This window comes from Sprattus sprattus (genome assembly GCF_963457725.1).
Source record: "Sprattus sprattus genome assembly, chromosome: 18".
Taxonomy (NCBI): Eukaryota; Metazoa; Chordata; class Actinopteri; order Clupeiformes; family Clupeidae; genus Sprattus; species Sprattus sprattus.
Genome location: NC_137916.1, coordinates 27,523,082 through 27,547,872, shown reverse-complemented (window position 1 = coordinate 27,547,872; position 24,791 = coordinate 27,523,082). Strand labels below are relative to the sequence as shown.

The window sequence follows — 24,791 nt, the reverse complement described above, 5'->3', positions numbered from 1 at the left end:
CGGTATATCGATATTTGAGATATATCGATATTTTTAAAAACGAGATATGGAATGAGACGCTATCGTCAACATCGATATAGTTTCATTTCCGTTTAAAGTACAGCACATTTGTTCCGAATAACAGCCATTTCGAGCCGCGGCTGCCGCCTCCTACTCTGCTTCTGTCTCCCGCTCTGCCTCCGGCTCACACACACACAGCCCCAGGAGCAGAGCTGCAAACATACAACTGTTGCTATGGAAACAATATGTAACAGCGAGCTACACAGTCCGAAGTTTTAGACGGGCCCCTTGAATCCCGCCTAGCAATCATTCAGATCATACTCAAACAGATCGCTAGTTTTCTACTGGTGTTGAACCAGCCTCCGTGTTGCAAGTTGCAGCCTAAATACGTTTTCGTTAATTTAGCAACATGATTTGTTACTGTTTCAGTTGTGCCTTTCGTTTGCCACAAGCTTAATAAAGCAGCATGCAAGTTATTGGAACTATATGTCTATCTAATCTTTTTTTATTATTAAATTGCGATCTATTTAATTTACTTTGTTGCTGTCGCGCTGAGAACTGAAGCAAGTTTTTTTTAAATAGGATTTCTGCTCCTTGCCAGCATGCCACCCATAGTCTATGCCTACCTGGGCATAGGCACATCATTATAATAATTATCTGAACGTATTGCGTTAGCTAACAGGCAAGGTTACATGGCATTATGATACATGCGCTATGGTTGACAATACAAATAAAATGGCATACCTTTCTCCTTGGTTTCGGTAGGTCGGGACGATTTATGAATTTGCCTATTTTAACGCAGCTGCCGTCACGTAAGTTAATGGTTATGCTGCGACTCATTGAAAATCTTGGTTACACTCTGCACCGCCCGTTGTCTCACCAGGATTGCGAACTTTGCAACTTGCTGCAGCTGCTTGGTCGGTCTCTTCCTCTCTAACTTGATCAGGCATAGTACGGTTTAAGTAGCATCACTGCTAATGTTAGTTAGTTAGCAAGTAGGCTATCTGTGGCTGACACCTGACTGACAGATAGCCTACATTGTTGACGTGACAAAGTATCAACCCCTGTTTTACTTTATTTTCTACAGCATCGAGTTGGTTGCCCTAGTAGTCCAGGCAAAATAGTATTTTACGACAGACTAATTGTAAAATATTTTTTTATTAAAAGTCCTAAGAAATCCTAGTTGAGGACATATGTTTAATGCTCATCAATCTGAGATGTGTGCTAATAATGCATGGTAAAAATACACCTCAAAAATGTATTTTTTTCTTTTACCCCTATCAAAATGAAACTTCACACAATGAAAGTACCCATGAAAAGTAAACTTTTTTGTATTACAAGTTTCTTTTAGAATTAATTTGAATATGCACATGAGCTCACCACTTATTGAATATGTCCAGGCAAGGCAAGGCAAGGCAAGGCATAGCGCATTTCATGCACATGTGCAACTCAATGTGCTTTACATCAACAATAGCATAAACAATAAAGAATAAAATTAAAATAAAATGATACAAATTAATTAAGAGTAACTGAAACATGCCAAAAGAAGATGACAAACATAAAAACACAAGACAAGAAAGCGATGGAACACCATCACATGGAATACAGGCACCACAACTCACAGTTTAGACAGGTGCTCCTGTAGCAAGCAAATCAGTGAATCAAATCAGTGGTCATAGGCTTGATAAAAAAAGAAAGTTTTGAGCCTTGATTTAAAAATAGCAACATTTGGGGCACATCTAAGTGTTTCTGGGAGTTTGTTCCAGGAATAAGAAGCAAAATATTTGAATGATGCATTACCATGTTTTGTCTTAGGTCTATAAACAGTAAGCAGTCCCTTTCCAGACGACCTAAGGGTTCTTGATGGTTGATAGGGAGTAAGAAGATCTAGGTATAGTGGTATTTTGGGCCCAAACCATTTATGGTTTTGTAGACCAATAAATACATTTTCAATTCAACTCTCTTACACAGTGGAAGCCAGTGCAAAGACACCATTCATATGTATGACAAATAAATTAGCCTAATCTTCATCCAATCATCCTTCTGTCAATGGGAGATGGCAATGTTGCTTTTAGACTGGCCTCTTACCTGAAAACTGCCTGGCTTGGTACCTGCCAGGGGTATGGTGTTTCTGCCTATGCAATCAGGGCATATTCAATAAGTGTGACGCTCATGTGCATATTCAAAGTAATTTCAAAAGAAACTTGTAAAACAAAAAAAGTTACTTTTTATGTTGCACTGTTTTACTGTGGTAGGAGTAAAGGAAAACAATTAAGCCTATTTGGGTGTATTTTGGGCATTTAGTGTATAGCTCTTTTAACTGGGGGTGAATATTAAGATGTTATTCTTGGAATTTCTAAATCATATCCGAGGCAGGCTTTTTAAAATATCAGCCGCCCACAGTAGGCCGACAGTGGTCCACTGGCCTTTTGCTATCCGGAATAAATATGTCGTATAGGTGACGTCAGCGGCCAGTGAGTCTCATCGAACTGATCAGAAGACTGATTGAATTGCTTGGCTGGCTGAATAGTTTTAGCAAAAACAAATAATGCTTACCGCGTGGTTATAACCATTAATTAGGTCAGGGTTTGTGCAGCAGGCCGTTGCGCATAGGGAAAGCTGACAGGTGGCTTAAGAACAAACATGAGGACAAGCGAGGACAAGGGTTACCTGATTTGACTTGTAGTTCGATCACGTGATTTTGAGTTGTAGATCGTTTATGAAACTAATTTCAATTTATAAATTTCAACCACTAGGGGCGTAGGCATTCACTTTTCCTCCGACATGTGGTGATGTAGCTGACGTCTTTAGTGTGCCATGATTGGTCCGTAGTTTTCGCGGACTTGATATTACAGATACCGACCGTACAAGTTATTGTAACATTAGTCCAGCGCCGCGGGAACAGTAGAAAAGGTAAGGGATGTTGCAGAGTCCTGATACGAATTGTATCTGACGGTCTATTGTCCTCGTTAACGTGTTAAATTTGATCTTGTGCGATGCCAATGGGTCAGTATTATTTTGAGCGATGTGTTGCAAAATCTTAAATTGCATACCAGCTAATGTTAGCTAACGTTAACAATTGTATGTAGTCAGGTAAGCGCATATACTGTAACGTTAACCTCATGCTAAAAAGCGAGCGAGAACTCCAGTGCAATGATATCGAATGTAAAATTGCATCATACCATGTTGTCCGACCATGCTTAAAATTCATAGTAAGGTTTAAGCTAACGTAAACACACTCAAGCAACCCAGGAAGAACCATTTCGCGGGGAAATGACATGAGACGGAGTTCTCTAGTTGTATGCTGTCTCGGCAGAGAGTTTATTGTATATTTCTGTCATTTAATGGAAGTCACGAGCGGTCAGCCGAGCTGGCCAGCTGCAGTTGCATCATGGGTGAAAGTTAATGGGTTAACTCAGTCAGACCTTTGTGTTGTCTTCTGACCAAGTCCTGGCATGTCTGTTTCCAAGTTAAATCATCATACTGCAAACGCAGTCGTTAATAAGTGACATGTGAAAGGATTTTGCACCAAACCTTTATTTCTCTTTTTTGATGAAATAACGACAAGGAGGTATTTTGGACCTGGTCATGCAGCTCAAATCGAGTTACCAGGGAACTCGCACATGTGCAGTCTTACATAGAATGGAATGGCATTGCAGGAATGAACGTTACTTTCTGAGTTAACTTAACCATAAAAAGGTAGCCGTATAGCCCAAATGTTTAGCGGCCTATTAAAGGCACCCAGTGCAACTTTATGTAAACATTCAATGAAAAATAAACATTCAATTTCTAGTCTTTTTTACACGTAGTAAGTTTCAATAACTCCATACCATTACATATCGTCATTCAAGGAGCAAAGATGAGACGTCATTGTGTGGTGAGAACTGATAGAAAATCGTAAACAACAACAATCGCCGGGGGGGAGAGGCCATTTTTCCATTGACTGGAAGCCTGCTGTATTTATTGTAGGTTACAAAAAATAAAGAAAATGGCGGCGATTGTTGTTGTTATCGATTTTCTATCAGTTCTCACCACACAACAACGTCTCATCTAGCTCCTTGAATGTCGATATGGAATGGTATGGAGTTATTGAAACTTACTACGTTTAAAAAAGACTAGAAATTGAATGTTTATTTTTAAGCTTCGAAAGTTGCACTGGGTGCCTTTAATGAACGAAACATCTTAAACCTCATTGCTTAGATGAAGATGTTTGTACTGTTTTTGTGTGTGTTGTTTCCTGACAATTTTTCTCATGTGTTCATGGAAATTCAGAACATCAGCAATCATGGATTGTGTCAACGGTCACCACATTGACAGTGAAAGCTGGGAGTCTCACAACAAAATGATGCTGGAGCCCCTGTGTACCAATGATCCCGAGGTTAGTTTTTATCCATTTGTCCCGTCCTGTCTTGTAATTTCTAGGTTAAGAAACGAGTATGCATTGAACACTTTGCACCTTGACATTACATTCTTATCTTATCTAATCTGATCTGATGTCTCCTGTGTCTGTGTCTAATGATGTGGATATCATGACCTTAGGTGTTTGACATCATCAAGAAGGAGAAGAGAAGGCAGACCTACGGGCTAGAGCTCATCGCCTCAGAGAATTTCACCAGTCGGGCGGTGTTGGAAGCGCTGGGGTCTTGCATGAACAACAAGTACTCTGAGGGCTACCCTGGCCAGAGGTGACGCACTATGTCATAAATAGATAGATAGATAGATGGATACTTTATTAATCCCAAGGGAAATCATGTGCATTTGCACTCTGTGTTCTCATAAAATGTCATTTTTCAGGGACTGATACTTACACGACACATTTTACTTTGTCTTGGCCAAGAACCTCAATCATTTCAACACACTGTTCTCATAAAATGTCAATTTTCAGTGACTGATAATTACATGACACATTTTACGACACATTTTACCTTGTCTTGGCAAACAAGCTCAAAATCATTTCAACAAGCAACGCAACCCAGTGCAGTGCAGGCCAAGGTCATTCTGATGATATCCTTTTGCAACAATTCTGATGGCCTTGTGCGTGTCATGATGCAATACTGATCCACCCATGTAATTTTTTTTCAGGTATTATGGAGGCACAGAGCATGTTGATGAGCTGGAATTGTTGTGTCAGAAGAGGTTTTTGGAGGTCTATGGCCTAGATGCTGATAAATGGGGGGTCAACGTTCAGCCTTACTCAGGTATGACCCCCCCCCCCCCCCCCCAACTCTATTATGTATGGTTGCTAAGACAACACTGGCCCAGATAAGCACTGTGAGAATAACATGTTTGTGCTGCTTCCTTAAATGTTTTAGGGTCGCCGGCAAACTTCGCTGTATACACAGCCTTGGTTGAGCCTCACGGGAGAATCATGGGCCTTGACCTCCCAGACGGAGGTCACCTCACGCATGGTTTCATGACCGACAAGAAGAAGATTTCGGCAACCTCCATATTCTTTGAGTCTATGCCGTACAAGGTAAGAGTGGTGTATATCTGTATTGATTCACAGACGATTATCCTCTGTCATCACTCCCATTGAGTTGGATCATGACCTCGTTCATTTCCTAATGCTTTTTTTAACGCTGTTTACCTCAGGTCAATCCGGATACTGGTTACATCGACTATGATCGCTTGCAGGAAAATGCCCGCCTTTTTCATCCAAAAATGATCATCGCAGGTAAGTGTTGTGTTGACTTTTTTTTTGCTGCCTTTGCTACAATTTACACATCTTCCTTGTTTTGACCATTCACTCTTCATTGATTCATAGAAATACTGATAATTCACAACTTTTAAAAATGGTTCAGAGAATTACACAAATCTAAGTAAGAAATTCACACACCTTTGTTAGATAGCTCTTTTGGCTAATTATGTATCTCACCAGGCTCAGATGGTAAAGCATACCAACTTTAAGCGATAGGAATTATGTGTGGGTTGTTCCTTTTTGTTGTTATGATGGCATATCTGAATATGGTCATGTGTTCCACACCCTACAGGTACAAGCTGTTACTCGCGGAACCTGGATTATGCGCGCATGAGAAAGATCGCAGATGAGAACGGAGCGTATCTGATGGGGGACATGGCCCACATTAGTGGGCTGGTGGCAGCCGGAGTGGTTCCCTCTCCCTTTGAATACTGCGACATTGTGTCCACAACCACTCACAAGACCCTGAGAGGCTGCAGATCAGGAGTCATCTTCTTCAGGAAGGGTCAGTAATGCTGAAGTACATTCCTAATTGTTCTCAGTGCGTGTTCCTTGGAGATAGTTCCATGGATTAGTACATCCATTTTTTTTGCAATGTAATGGTAATCTGGAATTTCTTTCAGTCTGGAACAGTCTTTCAATGGAAAATGTAATGTAACCAGGATGATTTATTTCCAGAATTGAGACAATTGACACCATACGTTCAAGGAAAGGTCATTAAATGGCTAGGCCTCCCTGTATCTCATAACCTTATTGAAATACCAACTTTATTATTTTTTATTTTTTTATATCAAAGCCTCCTCTCCTATGAAGAGTAAAGATGGTCAGGTAACTCTTTATTCCTGGTGATATCAGATAGATTCAGGCATATTTGTAAACTCAACAATAATTTGTAAAATATCCCAGTTTACAGGGTCAACAATGCAAAAAACTGGTAGAAAACGCATTATTAATTGCAGTTTGATACATCATCATCAGCAGTAATCTAACCTTGGATCATAGACTGTTTGAGGTCTTTCACCATCACACCTCACCCCATCGTCCTGACCTGGCAGAGCTAGCCAGGCCCTGGTACATGTCCAGGTAGCATGAGTCATCAGAAAACAGCGGTCTCTTATCAATATTGTGGAGGCTATCCTATAAGCCTCGGTGTGGCAGCAAAGTGTTCCCAACGCGTAGCAAATAATCCTTGGTTCAGGCATGAGCGCTCTTTAGTTGGTGTTCCTGTTTATTTGTGGGTTTCACGGCTACGGTAAGAACCGTGTGTTCCCCGCCATCCACACCTTTCCCTAATTGATTAATCTCGCCTGTAGATATACCTAATTCCCAGTGACGTGCCACACCCAGTGAAATACTCCCCCAAGTGGTTAAGATATTGTAATACTAAAATAAACCTAACTAAAAGGTGGATAGAAAGGGCTCCAACAAATGTAGTTGAACTATCAGTATAGTTACAAGCAGGGAGGGGTCAGACTGTAGACCTTATATCATATAATTCTGCTATACTAAGGAGGCTCTGTCAAATGATTTAATTTCAGGGGTACGCAGTGTGGACCCAAAGACTGGTAAGGAGACCATGTTCAACCTGGAGAACCCCATCAACCAGGCAGTGTTCCCAGGCCTGCAGGGAGGTCCCCACAACCACGCCATCGCAGGTTTGAAATCTCACAATCACTGATTAATGATCTATCAATCAATCAACTTAAATTTTATATAGCGCTTCTCTATATACCCGAAGACGCTTTACAGATCAGTCCGGTCCAGTCCATTCATTCAGACAGTCATACCAATGGCGGTAAGCTACGAGAGTAGCCACAGCTGCCCTGGAGCAGACTGAGATAATGATGTTTGTTATGAGTTCTTATACTGCCCGGGATCTTATCAGACCTTGTCTTATCAGGCATTTTTAATGTGGACCTTGTGTGTGTCTGTTTTATGTGTTTTGGATGGATTTATTAGGAGTTGCTGTGGCACTGAAACAAGCCCTAACTCAAGAGTTCAAGGACTACCAGAAACAGGTGCTGGAGAACTGCAGGGCTTTGGGCTCGACGCTGATGAATAAGGGCTATAAGATTGTGACCGGTGAGTTCCATGTTTGTCTCTCAGGTGCCATTTTGGTCTCTAAAGTAGACTTCGGGTATGACAGTCTTCTGTATAAGATTCATTTGTATTATTTCGTGCTCCTGTCGAGCCACTTTTTTTTTGCAGTGTTTTAATTTAATTTGAAAATAATTTATGTTAATATATTTGACTGGAAATCTTTTATCTTTTAACGAGTAAATTGTGTAATTAAGTAGTTAGTTATTTTTTTTTATTGACTGACCGCATTAAGTTATATTCTCCTCAAGATTCAATGTGTGTAAACTATTGTAGGAAAAAGGAAGTTTATTTGTGTTTATTTGTGTTTGATGCAACAAATCTTTATTGCAGTAAAGTGCAGTAAGGAGGCACATGGCACATACTCCGGATTCAGCGGTGTAGATCTTAACAACAACCATCTCCAATTCTAGTCATATTTACTGTTTTAAGACACCTTCTAGGTTTCTAATGTAAATCAGCTAGCTTCAAATGCAAACAGTTCTGGCAACCTTTTGGTGTTCTCTATGATAATAGGGTTTCTCTAAAAGAGATGGTTCTCAATGGCTTCCCCCATTCCCATACTATTATTAATTGCAGTCACTCACACCTCAGTTTGCTTCCTGACCCAAGTGTCTGTGCAAATCCAGTGCGGGGACCTTTCCTTTGTGACCATGATAAGATTCCCATTTTGGATTTTCTGCTGGCCAACTTTTGGTGGTCACAGCAGCTGCTTGATCATGAATCTTACACTATTGTGTAATTGTCTCACACACCCAATGACCACACGAGGGCAGTAATCGTTCATAAAGACATGCCGTACAAAGTGCTCACAGATCTTTGGTTTCCCCGTCGTTCATTGCTTGGCTGAGCTGCACAATGTTCAATCACGTGTTTGTCGATTGAAAGCACTGGTGTGTTGCATATTAACTAGGTGGAAGAGTTTGAAACTTGGTATCAAACATTGATTTGAAAAACTTGGACACAGCGCAGCACTTTGTGTGCCTCTGTACACACTTCACTAAATAAAGCAATCTGTTCCCTCTCCCAGGCCAGCTGGATTGTTTACTAATGTTGTTTACTAATGTTGTTTACTAATGTTAATCTTTTGAAATAATGAAGCAGACCTTCATCTCATCCTCTGCTCTCAGGTGGCTCCGACAATCACCTGATCTTGCTTGACCTTCGACCCCACGGCAGTGACGGCGGGAGGGCAGAGAAGGTGCTGGAGGCGTGTGCTATTGCCTGCAACAAAAACACATGCCCAGGTGATGATGACATTTCAAATAAAAGACTAAAGGGATTGAAGACAAAACGCTGTAGATTGGTAACAAGCATGTGATTGCACATATGGCTCCCATCACCTCCCTCTCTGCAGATTATTAAGTCTGAGAGCTGCCACCTCAATTCGGTTGCACTTGTGCAATGACAAATACATAGATTCTATTCTATTCTATGGCTCCCATCACCCGTGGTGTTTCTGACTTCCTCTTTGTGATTTATTAATGATGAAGGAGACAAGAGTGCCCTGCGCCCCAGCGGCCTGCGACTAGGCTCCCCAGCCCTCACATCCCGGGGTATGGTGAAGGAGGATTTCTGCAAGGTTGGCGAGTTTATCCACAGAGGTAGGCTCATTACCGGGAGAGCATTAAAAACTCAAGACGGAGGGCAGGAAGACCCCCCTCCGGCCTCCAAATGCTAATGTAACATTTACAAATGGATTATTTATTTATTTATTTATTTTATTTCTTCCTTCCTTCCCCTCTCAGGCATTGAGCTCACCATTGAGATCCAGGCGAGCATGAACCCCAAGGCTACTCTGAAGGAGTTCAAGGAAACGCTGGCCAAAAGTGAGAAGTACCAAATGAAAGTGAAAGAGATAAGGGAAGAAGTTGAGGCTTTTGCTGGCAAGTTCCCCATGCCTGGACTTCCAGAGTTGTGAAAACTCTGCTGCCAATTTGTTTTCCCTCGGTTATTAGACTGCATAGCATTTGCCTTTTTTATGTTTTAAATTGTTACAAGATAATGACTCGAATGCGCTATGCATGTTGCACAGATCTTAAACGCCCAGTCTTTTCTATCCATTTGGATGACATGCATCTTGTATTTTCATTTTTAAGAAGTCTCTATCCATTTTCCAGTGTTTGCATACATTGTAAAATGAGCAAGATGCATGGAAACAAACCTGCTGAATATGATAATAAAGCACTGCAAATATTTTGAACCTGACTATGTATGGTTTAAGCTAAAATCCTTTATTTAACAAAATGAAAAATACAGACATTGACTTTAATTGTGTTATAACTTTCATTATCTTTATATTGCAAGTTTTCATTTTGAATTGTTTCTGAGAAGAATAAACAGCATTAACAGACAATACCTAACAAATCACTGCCTGAGCACAGGAAATGTAAATCTGGCTGTTTTTAATGAAAAGTTGGTCAATAGTATTGATTCTTTCACAGTGGAATAGACATCCGTGGACTGGGACATGAGTTACTACTTAACCAGCACTGGACAAATACAAGGCTCACATTTCACAAGTATCTCCAAATCAAAGTCACAATATTTTCCAACATTAACTTGGATACAAGGCAACAGCATGAAGAATGGAAGGATTTTAGGGAAAAGGTCTAGATAAAATGCCAGCAAAACAATAAGAAACATGCTTGCTTTTGAACACTTAGTGACATTTGTGGAGTTGATTTGGGATTATACAAGCACAGTAATATTTATGTCAGAACAAACCGAAAAAAACCTAAATCAGCCATGGCATGGTTGAAACATTACCAATGCAAACATTTACATACAATTCCTTGAATTCTGGCCACGACAAAATTGAATACCTCACGAAATATCTTAACCTCAAAACATCCAGCATAATGATGTACCAGTTAGTCCGTATGGGTACTCATGCCGACATCACTTGCACACAACTCTTGGACAACAGTGTATATCAAATTCATTAGCAGGCGCTTGATTGGATGAATATTCACAACAGTAAGGTACAATGGAGACGGGAATGGACTCCTTCCATTAAAAAGTTACCTCCCAAAACATGCAACATTTTGTGTAACAGATATCCACTATTCATGTGTTTTTTGTCTTCATGCATAACATTCCTGTTCCTTGTATCCTGATTACGTTACAGAGGGCAAATTGGTTACTCAACCTATTTTGTTTGCTTAAAGCCCCAGCAGGCTTTAGGAGAGGCTGATAGGTTCACTGAGATAGGAGGGTCTATCTGCCCCCTTTGCTTTTTGTCACTAATCCAATCCTATCAAAAAGCTGAAAGTGATGTCACAGTGCCTGGGAATGGTTGTTCAGAACTACAGAGATTGTAATGATCAGTGTCTCAGTAAATGTGTCTTTTATGATTCAACATCATATCTGGTTGTACTACCATTTTGTACTGATTAAAAATGAGATGTGATGGATAAAATAATGAAGGGAAGAAAACGCAAAGGCTTGCAAATTCTACAGCTATAGTGACTAAAGGGTTATTTTTTTGGGTAGAAAAAAACGATTTGTTTATTTAAAATAAAATATTAATGGATCTGCATATTAATTTATGATGACATATACCATCTATCTGTATGAAGAATTAAGGCCAGCTGTAATGATATCTTAGGCTGATGAATGGAGTTTCACTCCCTTAAGTATAGTGATTTGTAAAACATTGCTCTGCATAAATTCACTTAATGGTCATTCAAAAGAAAAAGCTGTAAAAAATATAACCTTTAAATTTAGCAAGATAAAAGATTCATTACAGCAGTCAGGAGTAGTTGAAAAAGGCAAAAGCTTATGCTGATTCAGACAGTTGTCAACATGGTTAACTCCAAAAAAACATACCTAATTCCCTCTCTAAAAGGCTTGCCAAGATCCTCATACACCATTAGATTACCTGTGTTCCTCTCACTGGCACAGGAAGTCAATGTCAGTCATGAAGTAAATTCCACTGATCACACATTTAATCCAGAGTGAAAAATCTACTTTATCCACTTGTGCTTTCAATACAAGTGATGGCAATGTGCTTGGTCAGTCACTTTGCCCGCTGAGTGCAGTGAAACATCAACCGTCACATCTGAAGCACAGAATTGTATCGCCTTCACGGCATGACCCTCAGGCAGCCAAACACATTAAAAGCATTAGTGTGAACCAACCTGTCTGCAAATATAACACACTTAGGACAACATTAAAGAGATCCTCAAAATCACAACAGTGAGTGACTGGTTTAAGCAGCCTTATTTTTGCTGGAATGCCTGTAAAGATAACCATCTTAAAATGGGACGCAGATTAAATAAATCACGTTGACAATTGCTTGGTCTCCTGATTTAAACAGATGGGGGGGGGGGGGGGTTTAAAACACAATCATCTCAATCCAGCATGAGGACACATTCAGAATTAGATTTTGTACAAATAGCTGGTGGTGTAATTAAAACGTAAGACTGATTGGCTGGTTCCCTTGGAAGGCCCCTGAACGTAATGCTGTTTGATGAGCTCACTGAGGAAGTGCACAATTTTGCTCTCCTCTTCGGTGTAGCCCAAATGATGGAAAAAGCTAGTCCTGTGCGCCGCCACGGACTCTTTGTCCTCAGAGCTGAGGGGAAGGTGAAAATGATGGCAGAAGGTGAAAAGAAACGCCTTGGCGGTGAGCTGGGTCAGCATGCTCTGGACGTGGAGGAAGTAAGTGCTTCCCCTCTTGATCTGAGTCCTGTGGTCTGCTAGATGGCCAAGTAGAGCGCCTTTGTACGGAGGGCACCTCATCGTTTTGTTGTCCGCGTCCAGAATACCTATGTAGCGGCTGTAGCGGATGAGAGAGTGGAGAATGCTGGACTCTGTGGGTGAAGCCATCCTGGAACAAAGACAAAGCCTTTAATTACAGACGTAAAGATGGCAGAACAGAGACAAAGCCTGTAATTACAGACGTAAAGATGGCAATAACATCACGTCACGAACAGCAGTGATCCATGTTCTCAAACATTTGTTTATTTCTTACCTAGAGACCTATATGCCCCAGTGCAACCATAACATAAGGAATTAAAGAAATATAAGGATTATTTTAAACATTGTGATAATTTAAGGGAACATCCTATTTAGCCATATAGCCTACCTCTGAAGGCCGATGAGCTTCCATCTTTGTAGGTCAGTCAGTTGAAATGGTGTCGAGAGCCATGGCTGTACAGTTTCTCCGTATTTCCCAAGGTTGGGCACAAAGATAGACAAAGCGTTCACCAGCTTTCTCACCGTGCCTTCCTCAGCTCCCAGCACCACGAGAGTGCGTCCGGTCAGGAGGCAGAATATGGCTTGCTGTGCAAAGGGGTATTGCCGGATGAATCGCAGAGCACTTTGTCCTGCCCTCTTCTTCTGTTTCAGGGTGACCGGGTTCCCGTGGCAGAATGGCGACGGCGCCCTGTCAGAACTGGTGGAGGTGCTCATGTAGCTGGTAGTGTCAGAGGCGTCCTCCACATTAATCCTTGCCATCTCCTCAGAGAGCGTGTTCGAGTTAAGCTCAGGGAGAGACAGGGCTGTGGAAGGGCTTTCCAAGGCAGGCTCACCTAAAACATAGTCCCCCTGGAGTGAAGGGTCCCTCTGAAGCAACGACAGAGGTTCCTGCTTCACAACCATATCCCCCCCACAGCCATCCCGGAGCGGCTTGGGCAAAGGCTCCTCGTGGATGAATCCCTCCTGCCCCATACAGCAAGCTGTGTCCACTTGAACACTCCCAGTTTGGTACACATCAGTAGCATTCATGGCCAAGTCGTTTTCCAATAAAGGAAATGTATGTACAGCTCTGTCTGTCTCGGTCTGAACAGAGGGGGTTTCATATAATGCACTGGAAGGGTCGGCTTCGCACTGGTCCAAAAATGCATTGTCGGCTAGGGTAGTACATTCTTCACTGCTAGAGCTCATCCCCACTACTTCAGTATCTCGATATTGCATCTGTAGGTTGCCTGGGCTCACAGCCTCCATGCTTCGCTCACTACTGAAGCTCCCTTTTGTTTCCGTGTCGGCAGCTTCCTCAGAGGTTTCCTGAGTGAGTTCAGAAGGGCTAGACTCCGGGGGGCCCTCTGCAAATTCAGGCTCTGGTTTGATTTGAATGGTGTCCAAGCAGGACGAGTACGAGTCCAGACTCATCGGTTCTGCCAACATGTCAGAGGCTGAGGGTGGTTGGTTCACTGCAGGGGGACCAGCTGCTTCGAACTGCTTCGTGAGTCCGTGTTCTCGCCAGTCCTCCTCCTCCTCCTCCTCCTCAAAGAGAAAATTTGTTATTTTCTGGCGCCTAACGAGAGCTCTGTCTATCTGGCTGGTGTACATGTAGCACAGATCCCCTCTGAAAGACCTTTCGATGAATTTCAGCTGCTCCATGGTATGTTCGAAAAAAGTCGTTTCGCAAAGCTCCTCCAGCGTTTTCAGCCGCTTGTCAAAACATTTAGCAGATTTAGCCTTGATGAGCTGAGGAGTGTAGGAGGGTCTATCGTTGGCCTCGTCCCCTGATACTGTCTTGTCCTCAAGTTCAGACGGATTGGAGGAGAGTGCAAGGTTTACATCGGTCATGTCGGTGGGTTTCTCTGGCTCATACGCAACACATTCAGGGTCTTTCCTCTTTCTGCTGGGGTAGGAAGTGATCTGCCTCAACAGGTCTTTGTGTTCATATATGGACTTCTCCATATTTGCCAATTCATTTGCCTTCTCGATCGCCTGTGTGGAATAACAGCCGTTGTTCATCTTCTGTAGCTCACTCTCTTTGTGTAGCACTGACCGGGTGTACTCCAGATCTTTCAGTTTCTTCAGCAGCTCGTTCGCAAAAGCTTTTCGGTTCCCACTTTTCAAACACTCTGAGGCTTTGGAAAACTCAGAGGAGAGCTTCTGAAACTGCTGCATAATCTTTCTCTCGTCTGCTGAGATATAGGCTATGCAGAATGGCCTGACAAAGCCCCGTGCCTCCAGATCATACAGGGTCAGATGATGGACATAAGCAAAGGCACCCTCTTTTGAATCGCCCAGAACCACTTTAGAGTCCTCCACGAAATTGAGCCTTGGGTAGCTGGACCCCGGAGGGTGGCCCACAAATGAGGCTTGGTAGTCCACGGACATGATGCGCAGGGAGAAATAATTGAGGTCGAATGTTCCACATACTTTTGAGTCATCGGGAATGGTGAGGAGAGGTTGTGGACCAACTTGTTCGGAGAACTCGGATATGAGGATGAAGTCCTTGGAAAATTTAGCATAGGCGGTCTTCGTCCACGGATTCGCGGCATGGGTGAACAAAGGCACAGCAAACTCCTCCGGGAGCACACACGGATCCGGAAAGATCTCTCCAAAGTCATCTTCTTTGGTAAAAGCCACCACGTCTGGTGAGCCGATCATGTTTTCTCAGTGTGCGGAACGACATTAGGAGAATTGCACGTCTACAGCTCCTTCGGTGTATATACTATAGTGTACATCAACACAGCAGTCGGGCGACGGTCACGTTGCATTATTAATTAAAATAAGGATCTAGATGACTAAGGGCTAAAATGGGATTCGTAAATGTTGGCATGTCCGTCGCGTTTGAATGCCAATACATGTCTTTAGTTTAAGTATTCACTCGGTAACTAGCCAGCTAGCTACATACTGTCATACGTGCAATTAACGTCAAGTAAGGTTGTCCACACGTAACATTCAGCTAGTGTCAAGAATTGGCTTCAATGTCTCTGACCTTTTCAAAAATCCACGGAATGGAAGACATTAGGAATCCATCAATAATGCTTGCCGTCCAGTTGTGAGAAATAAAACTACCTTATGCGAAAACGTAGTCCGTGGTGATAATGCAAACTCAACATCAATCCAACATCAAGCGACATCAGCCATATTTAAAGCGAGTGGGCAGTGGTTCACTCTCACGTGACTAGACCAGCGTCTAAACAAGGAAGTAAATGGAAATGTGTTACATTTTACTGAAATGTCGACAGACGCGTCTGTGTTCACAATAGCATAAAAAACAATTACAAATTTCCCAAATTAATTGAAATGTTTTGCGTCTGAAAAAGAATCAACAATAAAACAAGAATATACAAGTTATTTTTGCGGCCGCGTTAACAGCTTTACGGTAAAGAAATTACGACATCTGTTGACAGGCGCCGAATTTGTAAAGTTTGTGTCTGCACATCGCGTAGCTAGCGCGCGACCCCATGATATTCCACTAAAACAAACGTTATATGACGATCTTGCATTCACAGTCGCAGTCTGTAATCCCTAGTGCAACAAGTAAAGTCAAGTATTTGTCATGATTTTGTTTCCTTTTGTGGTAGCCAGACAGTTGGCTCACCACAGTTAGCTAAAGTTAGCTAACTTGTGATAACTGCCGGAGCTTTTGCGACACAAAGGTGACTTAGCTAGCTAGCCACATTGCTTTCTATGATACACATAAGGCATGTTTTGATGGGATTTTAAGATACTTGTAATTGCGTTTAAGAATGTGTATACTTGCACTGTCAGCAAGTAAAGTATGATCATCAATGTTATCACTAAATCACTCCTTCAAGTGACACGACTGTCAGTACAGAGACGATTTTGTCAGCAAGGGTCAGAAAACATGATAAGACGAACTCAGATTAAGAAAGTTTTGTGCGTTGCTGAGAAGAACGATGCAGCCAAAGGGATAGCTGAGATAATGTCAAATGGAAGGGCAAGAAGGGTAAGTAATACTCCCTCTGTCAGCCACTATGATAAGGGCAAATGTGTCTGCATGTTGACTTCATATAACGTTCTCTGTTAATGGATCATGTTCTACCTTGTTCATAACATGCATCAACTCTCTCTTTTTGTGCTTGATCAATTTTTAGAGAGAAGGATTATCCGTGTACAACAAGTTATATGAGTATGAGTATAACTTGTTCGGACAGGTAAGGTTGTTCTCTAAAAACCAAACATCCTCTGAGTTACTTTATATGTTTCAACTGAGACTGATATGTTGTTAATGGTTAATTTCAGGATGTCTCTGTGACGATGACATCAGTATCTGGACATCTCCTTGGTTTGGAATTCAAAACGCCTTTTCAAAAATGGTGAGGTTCTTTTAGTGTATTTCAGCTAGTGACTTGGTACAGTGTTGAAATGATAACAACAGCCACAGTAAACTGTTCCTACATTAACTTACAGGCACAGTTGTAATCCAGTCCTGTTGTTTGAAGCAGAGGTTGAAAAATATTGCCCAGAAAACTTCGTACAAATAAAGGTATAACTCAACTCAGATAAAAAAAACAAAAAACAACACTTATGTCAAAAGGCAATGTGCCAAATGTATTTTCTTATGGATCTCTATTGTGTTCACATGCAGAGGACACTAGAGAAAGAGATTCGACAATGCCAGGCTCTTGTCATCTGGACAGATTGTGACAGAGAGGGAGAAAACATTGGCTTTGAGGTCATTGATGTTTGCAAAGCAGGTGAGTGTTTTTTCATGTACCATGTAAGCCTGTTCTACAAGCCTGACCTCAATTCTAAGCTAGTGTAGTCTGACTGACTGTCTGTTGTGTGTGTGAACAATGGTTCCAATACAAAGTTTAATGTTTTATCTCAAATCTCTCACAGTCAAGCCAAACATCCAAGTGTTTCGAGCCCGTTTTTCTGAAATCACACCCAACTCTATCAGGAGAGCATGTGAGACACTGACAGAGCCAAATAACAACATCAGTGATGCGGTGGATGTCAGACAAGAGCTGGATTTGCGCATTGGTAATTGTTAAGTTGTTAAGCTTAATAGTAGTGAAGTGCACACCTTTGTGCTAATAATTGTTCTCATTGAAACACATATGTCATTTTAGATAATTTTTATCTCTAATATTAACAATGTAAATATTTTAGGAATGTGTATATTTTATCAAATGTATTTGATTGCAAAGGATCTAAGTATCTGAAACATCCTGTGGAATTAATGAATAATCTTTTTTCCAGGAGCGGCATTTACAAGGTTTCAGACCCTACGTTTACAGAAGATCTTCCCAGCATCTCTCGCCAATCAGCTCATCAGCTATGGAAGCTGCCAGTTTCCTACCCTGGGATTTGTGGTGGAGCGGTTTAAAGCCATCCAAGCATTCATCCCTGAGACCTTCTTTAAGATCAAAGGTATAGTTTCATTGGCCACATGCATGGTGTAAATCGCATATGTCTTGCATGGTCTTGCATATGCCCTTCATCCGCACTTTTAACAAAGAGAGAATACAATGTGCTCATTTATTTTAGCAGTATGTGTGTTGACATGACTGAAAGAAGACCGATTTAATAAGTCAAGTGTACTTTATTGTCAAAAATCTATGTAACAGGGTTAGCACAGAAGTTTGAAATTGCGTTTGACCAGTCTCCAATGTGCAGTTTAAAACATTTAAATAAGACATTGACAAAATCTCTCTCACACACACACACACACACACACACAAACATTTAAATAAGACATTGACAATAATCTCTCTCTCACACAGACTCTCACTCACACACATACACACACACACACATAGCAGCAGAAGTACAATCAGTGGTCATAAGGTGCAACAGTAAAGTAAAGTGCCAGTGGCATGGTGAAGTGACTATGGAATGTTCATGTGGTTTTCTTCAGTGTGTTGATGAGTCTGATGGCTTGTGGAAAGAAGCTGTTACTCAGTCTGCTTGTGCGGGCCCGCAGGTTGCGGTACCGCTTCCCTGATGGTAGAAGGGAGAACAGACTGTGTGCTGGATGAGTTGTGTCTTTGATGATGTTCATTGCCCGCTTGGAACAGTGTGGAGTGTACAGTTCCTGAATGGGTGGTAGGGATGACCTGATGATCTTTTCTGCTGTCCTCACCACCCTCTGCAGTGCCTTCTTGTCTGCAGCTAGACAGCTGCCGTGCCAGACAGAGACGTTGCTGGTCAGGATGCTCTCAATAGCACCTCTGAAGAAGATGGTGAGGGCAGAAGTGGGAAGATCAGCTCTTCTCATCCTTCTCAGGAAGTGGAGTCGTGTCTGCGCCTTCTTGACCAGTGCGGTGGTGTTGGTAGTCCATGAGAGGTCATTCGTGATGTGCACTCCCAGGAACTTTGTGCTTTTCACAGACTCTACTGCACTGCCGTTGATGATGAGTGGGATGTGTGTTGGTTGTTTCTTTCTGAAGTCCACAGTAATTTCTTTAGTTTTGTTGACGTTGAGAAGCAGATTGTTCTTCTCACACCAGTTGATGAGTAGCTGTACCTCCTCTCTGTATGCTGAGTCATTGTTGTCTTTGATGAGGCCCACCACTGTTGTGTCATCTGCAAATTTGATGAAGTGATTCGTTTCAAATTTGGCACAGCAGTCGTGGGTCATCAGCGTGAACAGCAGGGGAGATAGCACACATCCTTGCGGCACCCCCGTGTTTATGATGGTGGTCGCTGAGGAGTTGTTTCCGACTCTGACTGTCTGCGGTCTGTTAGTAAGAAAGTCCAGCAGCCAGTTGCACAGTGAAGTGCTGATGCCTATTTTACTCAGCTTGTCCACCAGATGTTGGGGGATGACGGTGTTGAACGCAGAGCTGAAGTCAATGAACAGCATCCGCGCGTGACTGTTTTTGTTCTCCAGATGAGCCAGGCAGAGGCAGAGGTGGAGTGCTGTTGCTATGGCGTCATCAGTGGAGCGCTTGGGGCGGTAGGCAAATTGGTATGGATCCAGAGTAGTGGGGAGGGTGGATGTTATAAGTAAGTAGTTTATGTTCAGGCAGTGACCAGACACTGTGCCACTGAAGGAAAATGGTCCTTTTCTGTATTAGTGTTTAAAAGAATGAGTAACTACATAAAAAGATTCATGCGACTCCACTTTCAAACTTGCTTTGGAATATAAATTGTTCTCTGGGAATGACTGGTAGTTCCATCTTTTCTTACAGCCAAATATGGGGTTATTTGCTTTGTTTGGTCCTCGCTCACTCTGAAGGTTCTATATTTTTCAGTTGTGCATGAACCAAATGAGGAGGAAATGGTGGAATTCGGTTGGAAAAGGCATCGTCTCTTCAACCATACAGCCTGCCTTGTGCTCTACCAGATTTGCATGGAGGTAAGTCTGTCCTCATAGTGATGGAATAACTTTAGTTTTCTAAAAAGCAAAAGGAAAATATACCGTGACTTGAATGTACTTCAATGATTTAAAAAAAAAAATGGTGAGTGTATTTTTCTCTTTTTTGTTCCAGGAACCCACAGCCACAGTGGTTGCTGTTACATGTAAACCCAAAAGTAAATGGAGACCACAGCCTCTTGACACTGTTGTAAGTGTTCAGAGATGAACTATGACTTTAGAACAGCTTCTTGACACTGTTGTAAGTGCTAAGAAATGAACTATGACTTTAGAACAGCCTCTTGACACTGTTGTTAGTGCTCAGAAATGAACTTTGACTTTAGAACAGCCTCTTGGAGATACATGCTTGATTTTGATGTGTATTTGTTCAGGAACTTGAGAAATTGGCTTCACGCAAATTAAAGATCAGTGCGAAAGAAACCATGAAAATAGCAGAAAAACTTTACACTCAAGGGTAAGTCTGTTGTTTGTTTTACAGAGCCAAGGGCAAGATTAAAATGAACCATTTTGTCCTGGATAGTAATAAATAATAAGCTTCTCCCCACCCATCAGGTTTATCAGCTATCCCCGTACTGAGACCAACATGTTCCCAAAAGACCTCAACTTGACCTCCCTGGTGGAACACCAGACGCAGGATAATGAGTGGGGGGCGTTCGCACAGGGCATTCTGGACCGGGGTGGACCCAATCCACGAAATGGAAACAAATCCGATCAAGCCCATCCCCCCATTCACCCCACCAAGTACACATGCAACCTGCAGGTGACGATGCAGCTTCAAACGTCATCGCTGCTGTAGACGATGAATAGCAGTGTAGTGACCTGTAGTGTTGTGTTGTGTGATCAATGTGCTTTATGTTTGCTGTGTGAGATGTAGCCACAGTTTTTCTTTTCCTCACAAATTTGATAGCTTTGTCTTACTGTACTTTCTGTTTTATGAAACACCTTTATTTTGTTTCCACAGGGCAACGAAAAACGTCTGTACGAGTTTATTGTCCGTCACTTCCTGGCCTGTTGCTCCCAGGATGCCCAGGGACAGGAAACCATTGTTGATATTGACATAGCTGAAGAGAAATTCTCTGCAAGTGGCCTTATGATCACAGCCAGGAACTATCTGGATGTTTACCCCTATGATAAATGGTATACAAAGGTACATAAACACAAAGAGTCAACAGAGAGGCTGTCTGCATTTTTTAATTCTGTTATAAATTAAAATAAGTTATTGTTAGTTGAAATAAATGACTGCCATCTGAGCTCATGGAAATCATGTACCACAATGTGTGTGTGTGTGTGTGTGTGTGTGTGTATGTGTGTGTATGTGTGTTTGTGTGTGTGTATGTATGTATGTATGTGTGTTTGTGCCTTAGTTAATTCCAGTCTATGAGCGAGGGTCTCAGTTTCAGCCATCGGCCATAGAGATGGTAGACGGACAGACGAGCCCACCACAACTGCTCACGGAGGCTGACCTCATTTCCCTCATGGAGAAACATGGCATTGGTATGACCAGCCTCTTCTGAAATCACAAGAAAATGGAATGCAGACAGTTTCTGGATGTAGCGAAGTAGAGGGTCAATTCAAGAATCCAAGAGTCTTCCCATTTTTTTGATTAGGATTTTGTGTCCTCAGTAGCTTCTAGACAAAGGGTGGATAGTGCACAGCTAGAACACAGCTTTCTAGTTCATTTACGGTATGGAACATGTGAACACAAATGCTAGGTGCATGAATGTGCACCTAAAGTACCCGGGACTTTAAATTCAGACCAAGTGTGGATAACGTGACAGACCCTTGGTGTTAATGACTTCATCTTCTAGGCACCGATGCCACACATGCAGACCACATAGAGACCATCAAGAGCCGAATGTACGTTGGGCTGACTGCAGACCAGAGGTTTCTTCCAGGAGAACTTGGCATGGGCCTTGTGGAGGGTCAGTAGTTTCTTTTAAATTTTTAAACACATAAGGAATACTAGTACATGCTCTTATAGTAGTTAGTTCTGCAGTTTTGTTCTGCAGCTTTGTATACTATGGAAAATAGTCACACTGAATTGGGGTCACACGCACACTGTAACGCACACTATTGGATTGTTTTAAAGCTTTGATAAACACTGTTTTACAAAATACCTCCTATTAGAACATGCAACATCTTTTTGTAAGTCAGTGTGTTTAACCCCTCCCTTGTAGACGGATTTATGGCATTTCACTCATAACGTACAGGTTACAACTCCATGGGCTATGAGATGTCCAAGCCGGACCTGAGAGCAGAGCTGGAAGCGGACCTCAAACTGGTCTCTGAGGGGAGGAAGGATAAGGCCTCTGTCCTGCCGCACCATGTGGCCAAATACAAGGCTGTTTTTATTGAGTCTGTGAGGAAGGCAAAGAAGTGAGTTCAGCCCTCAGCACCTTGGGCTATGTCCTCTTAGAAAGAGCATGGTAGTCTATATGACACCATAATTATGTTTTCGTTTAAGATTTTTAATCTAAAATAATTAATGTGTGTGAATTCAAGATGTGCATTTTTCTGTCAGTGATTTTCTTTTTTCTTCACGGCTGTTGCTATGACCAACGGCATTATAGGATGCACAGTGTGCCTATAAGGACTTATACATATATACTACCTTGTCCTGACAGGTTGGATGAGGCTCTGTCCAGCTATCTAGGCGAGGCTCAGGAGTACACAGAGCAGGAGCAGGCCATGGAGTTTCCCATGCCAGTGCGGAAGTGCCCCAGCTGTAACCGAGACATGGTTTTGAGACAGAAAAAGGACAGCACCATGTAAGACCAGAGTTCAGTGGGAGAAAACATGACCTTTGTGTAGTGCTTGTGCAAATTGATTATTGCTATTTATTAGCAACTGTTATTGAAGTTAGTTATTGAATGCTTTTTTAGGTTACCTGGCTAACTGGGTAATCTTACTTGGTGTTTTTCAAAGTAATTTTTTTGTGCTGTTTTTAGTCAACCAAACAAGATTTCTCCCCAGGCTACTTGGCTGTAATTCAACTTCTTCCAGTGCGAAGTAATTGGTCGCATGCAAAGCTCTGCCTTCAAAAGCATCTTCCCAACACTGGATTCTGCGAGGGGTGTTTTGTTTGACTAAAGGAATATTCTGATATGCACAGGCTGTATTAGCCTGGCAATGTCACAATTACTGCCCTCTATTCTCTATTGGGATCCTTTGTGTTTCCCCTTTAAATTCTGCATGTATTTATCTCCCTTCCACAATCACTTCCTTCTGCAGGAAATTTCTGTCGTGTACGGGATACCCGGCCTGTAAGGCAGCAGTGTGGTTCCCCGAGTCTGTGCTGGATGTCAGCCGAGACGACAGCATCTGTCCAACATGCCAACCTCATCCTGTGCACATGTAAGAGCTAACATTTCTGTGTAATCCTTTATATTCACATTCAGTTATGTATATCTGTTTACTTGTATGCATTCAGCTGACTTATTCAGAGAAGTGTACAGAACGAAATTAAGTAGGGAACAGTTCAAAATGATTAATTGAATTATGAATTACTATGAATTGTGATGTTATGTATCAGTTGTACAACATCACAATTCATTTTCATTCATAATTCAATACAAATCTGGATTTTTCTGTAAAGTCTATGGATTTGATCAGACTGTACAGAACAATATGTTATGTGTGTTTGCAGGCTGAAGTTGAAATTCAAGAGGGGAAGCCTACCTCCCACGATGCCTTTAGAGTTTGTGGGTTGCATCGGTGGCTGTGATGAGACTTTGAGAGAGGTGCTGAATCTGAAGTACCTGAGGCCAGGGGCGGGTGGAGGTGAAGGAGGAGGAGGAGGAGGAGGAAGACCAAACAGTCAATCCAGTTACAACGCCGTTCCACGCCAGCAGAGTCAGACCAGAGCAAACCCAGCTCCCAGGCCCAGGGCTGACAGCAGTAGACCACCCGCCCCAAGGCCTCAATCTGCTCCACCTCCTGCACCCAGTTGGTCGAGTCAGCCACCCGCTGCGGCTGCCAACAACAACACGGTGTGCAACTGCAACCAGGATGCACTCCTCCTTACTGTGCGCAAGGAAGGTCCCAATCAGGGTCGGCAGTTCTACAAGTGCAACGGTGGGAACTGTAATTTCTTCCTTTGGGCCGACCAGCAGAACGACCAGGGGGCAGGGCAGACCGCAGAGAGAAACCAGCCTCCTCGACAGACCCCTCAACCTCCCAGGCCATCCCTTGGGTTTGGTAACACAAACCAGGGGTTCGGTAACGGCGGGCCTGCTGGTGGAAGTGAAGGGGAGACCATGTGTAACTGCAATGAGCCGGCTGTCACCAGAAGCGTCATGAAGGATGGTCCCAATAAAGGGCGCACGTTTCACACCTGCGGGAAACCCCGAGAGCAGCAGTGTGGGTTCTTCCAGTGGGCGGACGAGAACGTCCCACCAGGTATGATTTAGCTTATGTTTTCAGCCCTTGATATAAAACACTTAAACATCTGTCTGACTGGGAACTGTTTATACATATAAATAGTATTAGTTGTAAATATAAATATATTTCAAAGAATTCTCTGTTACTTTATGAGAATTCTGACATTTCTTGTGGGAAAATGTTTACTTCTACACTTTGATGGAAACATCATTATGAAATCATACTGAAGGTTTTTGCATTTCTAAATGGTTTGACTGCAGCACGTATTGTATTGTTTTTTTCTCAATCTCTCAAATAGTCTCAAGAGGTTTCAACAATGAAGAAACAGAAAGAAGGGGGAGAAAGACGGGACCTTCAACTTCAACAAAAGCTCCCGCGGCCAAGAGGCAAAGGAATTGTGGGATATGCCATCAGCCTGGACACACACGGACAACATGCCCACAGGGCAATTAAACAGGACTGCGAGAAAACTCAGAAATTATAAGAAAAGTATGGCAGATTATGATGAATGATGACAGAATATTGAATTCAAATCAAGGTTATAGTCTGTGCCTATGAATCCTTGTGCTATTAAAATCT

The 24,791-nt window shown here is 42.3% G+C and overlaps 3 protein-coding genes across 3 annotated transcripts; 2 read left to right on the top strand and 1 right to left on the bottom strand.

Moving 5' to 3' along the window:
- The first annotated feature begins 2,859 nt into the window (after window positions 1-2,859).
- On the top strand, window positions 2,860-9,992 carry shmt1 (serine hydroxymethyltransferase 1 (soluble)). Its single transcript, XM_080856916.1, has 12 exons — window positions 2,860-2,913; window positions 4,273-4,378; window positions 4,540-4,685; window positions 5,083-5,198; window positions 5,313-5,473; window positions 5,593-5,674; window positions 5,991-6,203; window positions 7,237-7,353; window positions 7,658-7,780; window positions 8,926-9,042; window positions 9,289-9,399; window positions 9,544-9,992. The coding sequence occupies exons 2-12, from the start codon at window positions 4,286-4,288 to the stop codon at window positions 9,714-9,716; spliced, it is 1,452 nt and encodes a 483-aa protein (XP_080713042.1). The 5' UTR covers window positions 2,860-2,913; window positions 4,273-4,285; the 3' UTR covers window positions 9,717-9,992.
- A 2,040-nt stretch (window positions 9,993-12,032) lies between these two features.
- Window positions 12,033-15,558, bottom strand: smcr8a (Smith-Magenis syndrome chromosome region, candidate 8a). Its single transcript, XM_080857175.1, has 2 exons — window positions 12,888-15,558; window positions 12,033-12,629 (listed from the first exon to the last, which is right to left on the bottom strand). The coding sequence occupies exons 1-2, from the start codon at window positions 15,143-15,145 to the stop codon at window positions 12,179-12,181; spliced, it is 2,709 nt and encodes a 902-aa protein (XP_080713301.1). The 5' UTR covers window positions 15,146-15,558; the 3' UTR covers window positions 12,033-12,178.
- Window positions 15,559-16,216: 658 nt separating this feature from the next.
- top3a (DNA topoisomerase III alpha) lies at window positions 16,217-24,699 on the top strand. The gene is made up of 19 exons (XM_080855768.1): window positions 16,217-16,454; window positions 16,603-16,662; window positions 16,751-16,824; window positions 16,919-16,994; window positions 17,097-17,205; window positions 17,351-17,494; window positions 17,714-17,884; window positions 19,711-19,814; window positions 19,948-20,022; window positions 20,204-20,286; window positions 20,385-20,592; window positions 20,794-20,979; window positions 21,197-21,326; window positions 21,641-21,754; window positions 22,043-22,208; window positions 22,457-22,600; window positions 23,064-23,186; window positions 23,479-24,230; window positions 24,511-24,699. The coding sequence occupies exons 1-19, from the start codon at window positions 16,266-16,268 to the stop codon at window positions 24,663-24,665; spliced, it is 3,063 nt and encodes a 1,020-aa protein (XP_080711894.1). The 5' UTR covers window positions 16,217-16,265; the 3' UTR covers window positions 24,666-24,699.
- The last annotated feature ends 92 nt before the right edge of the window (window positions 24,700-24,791 follow it).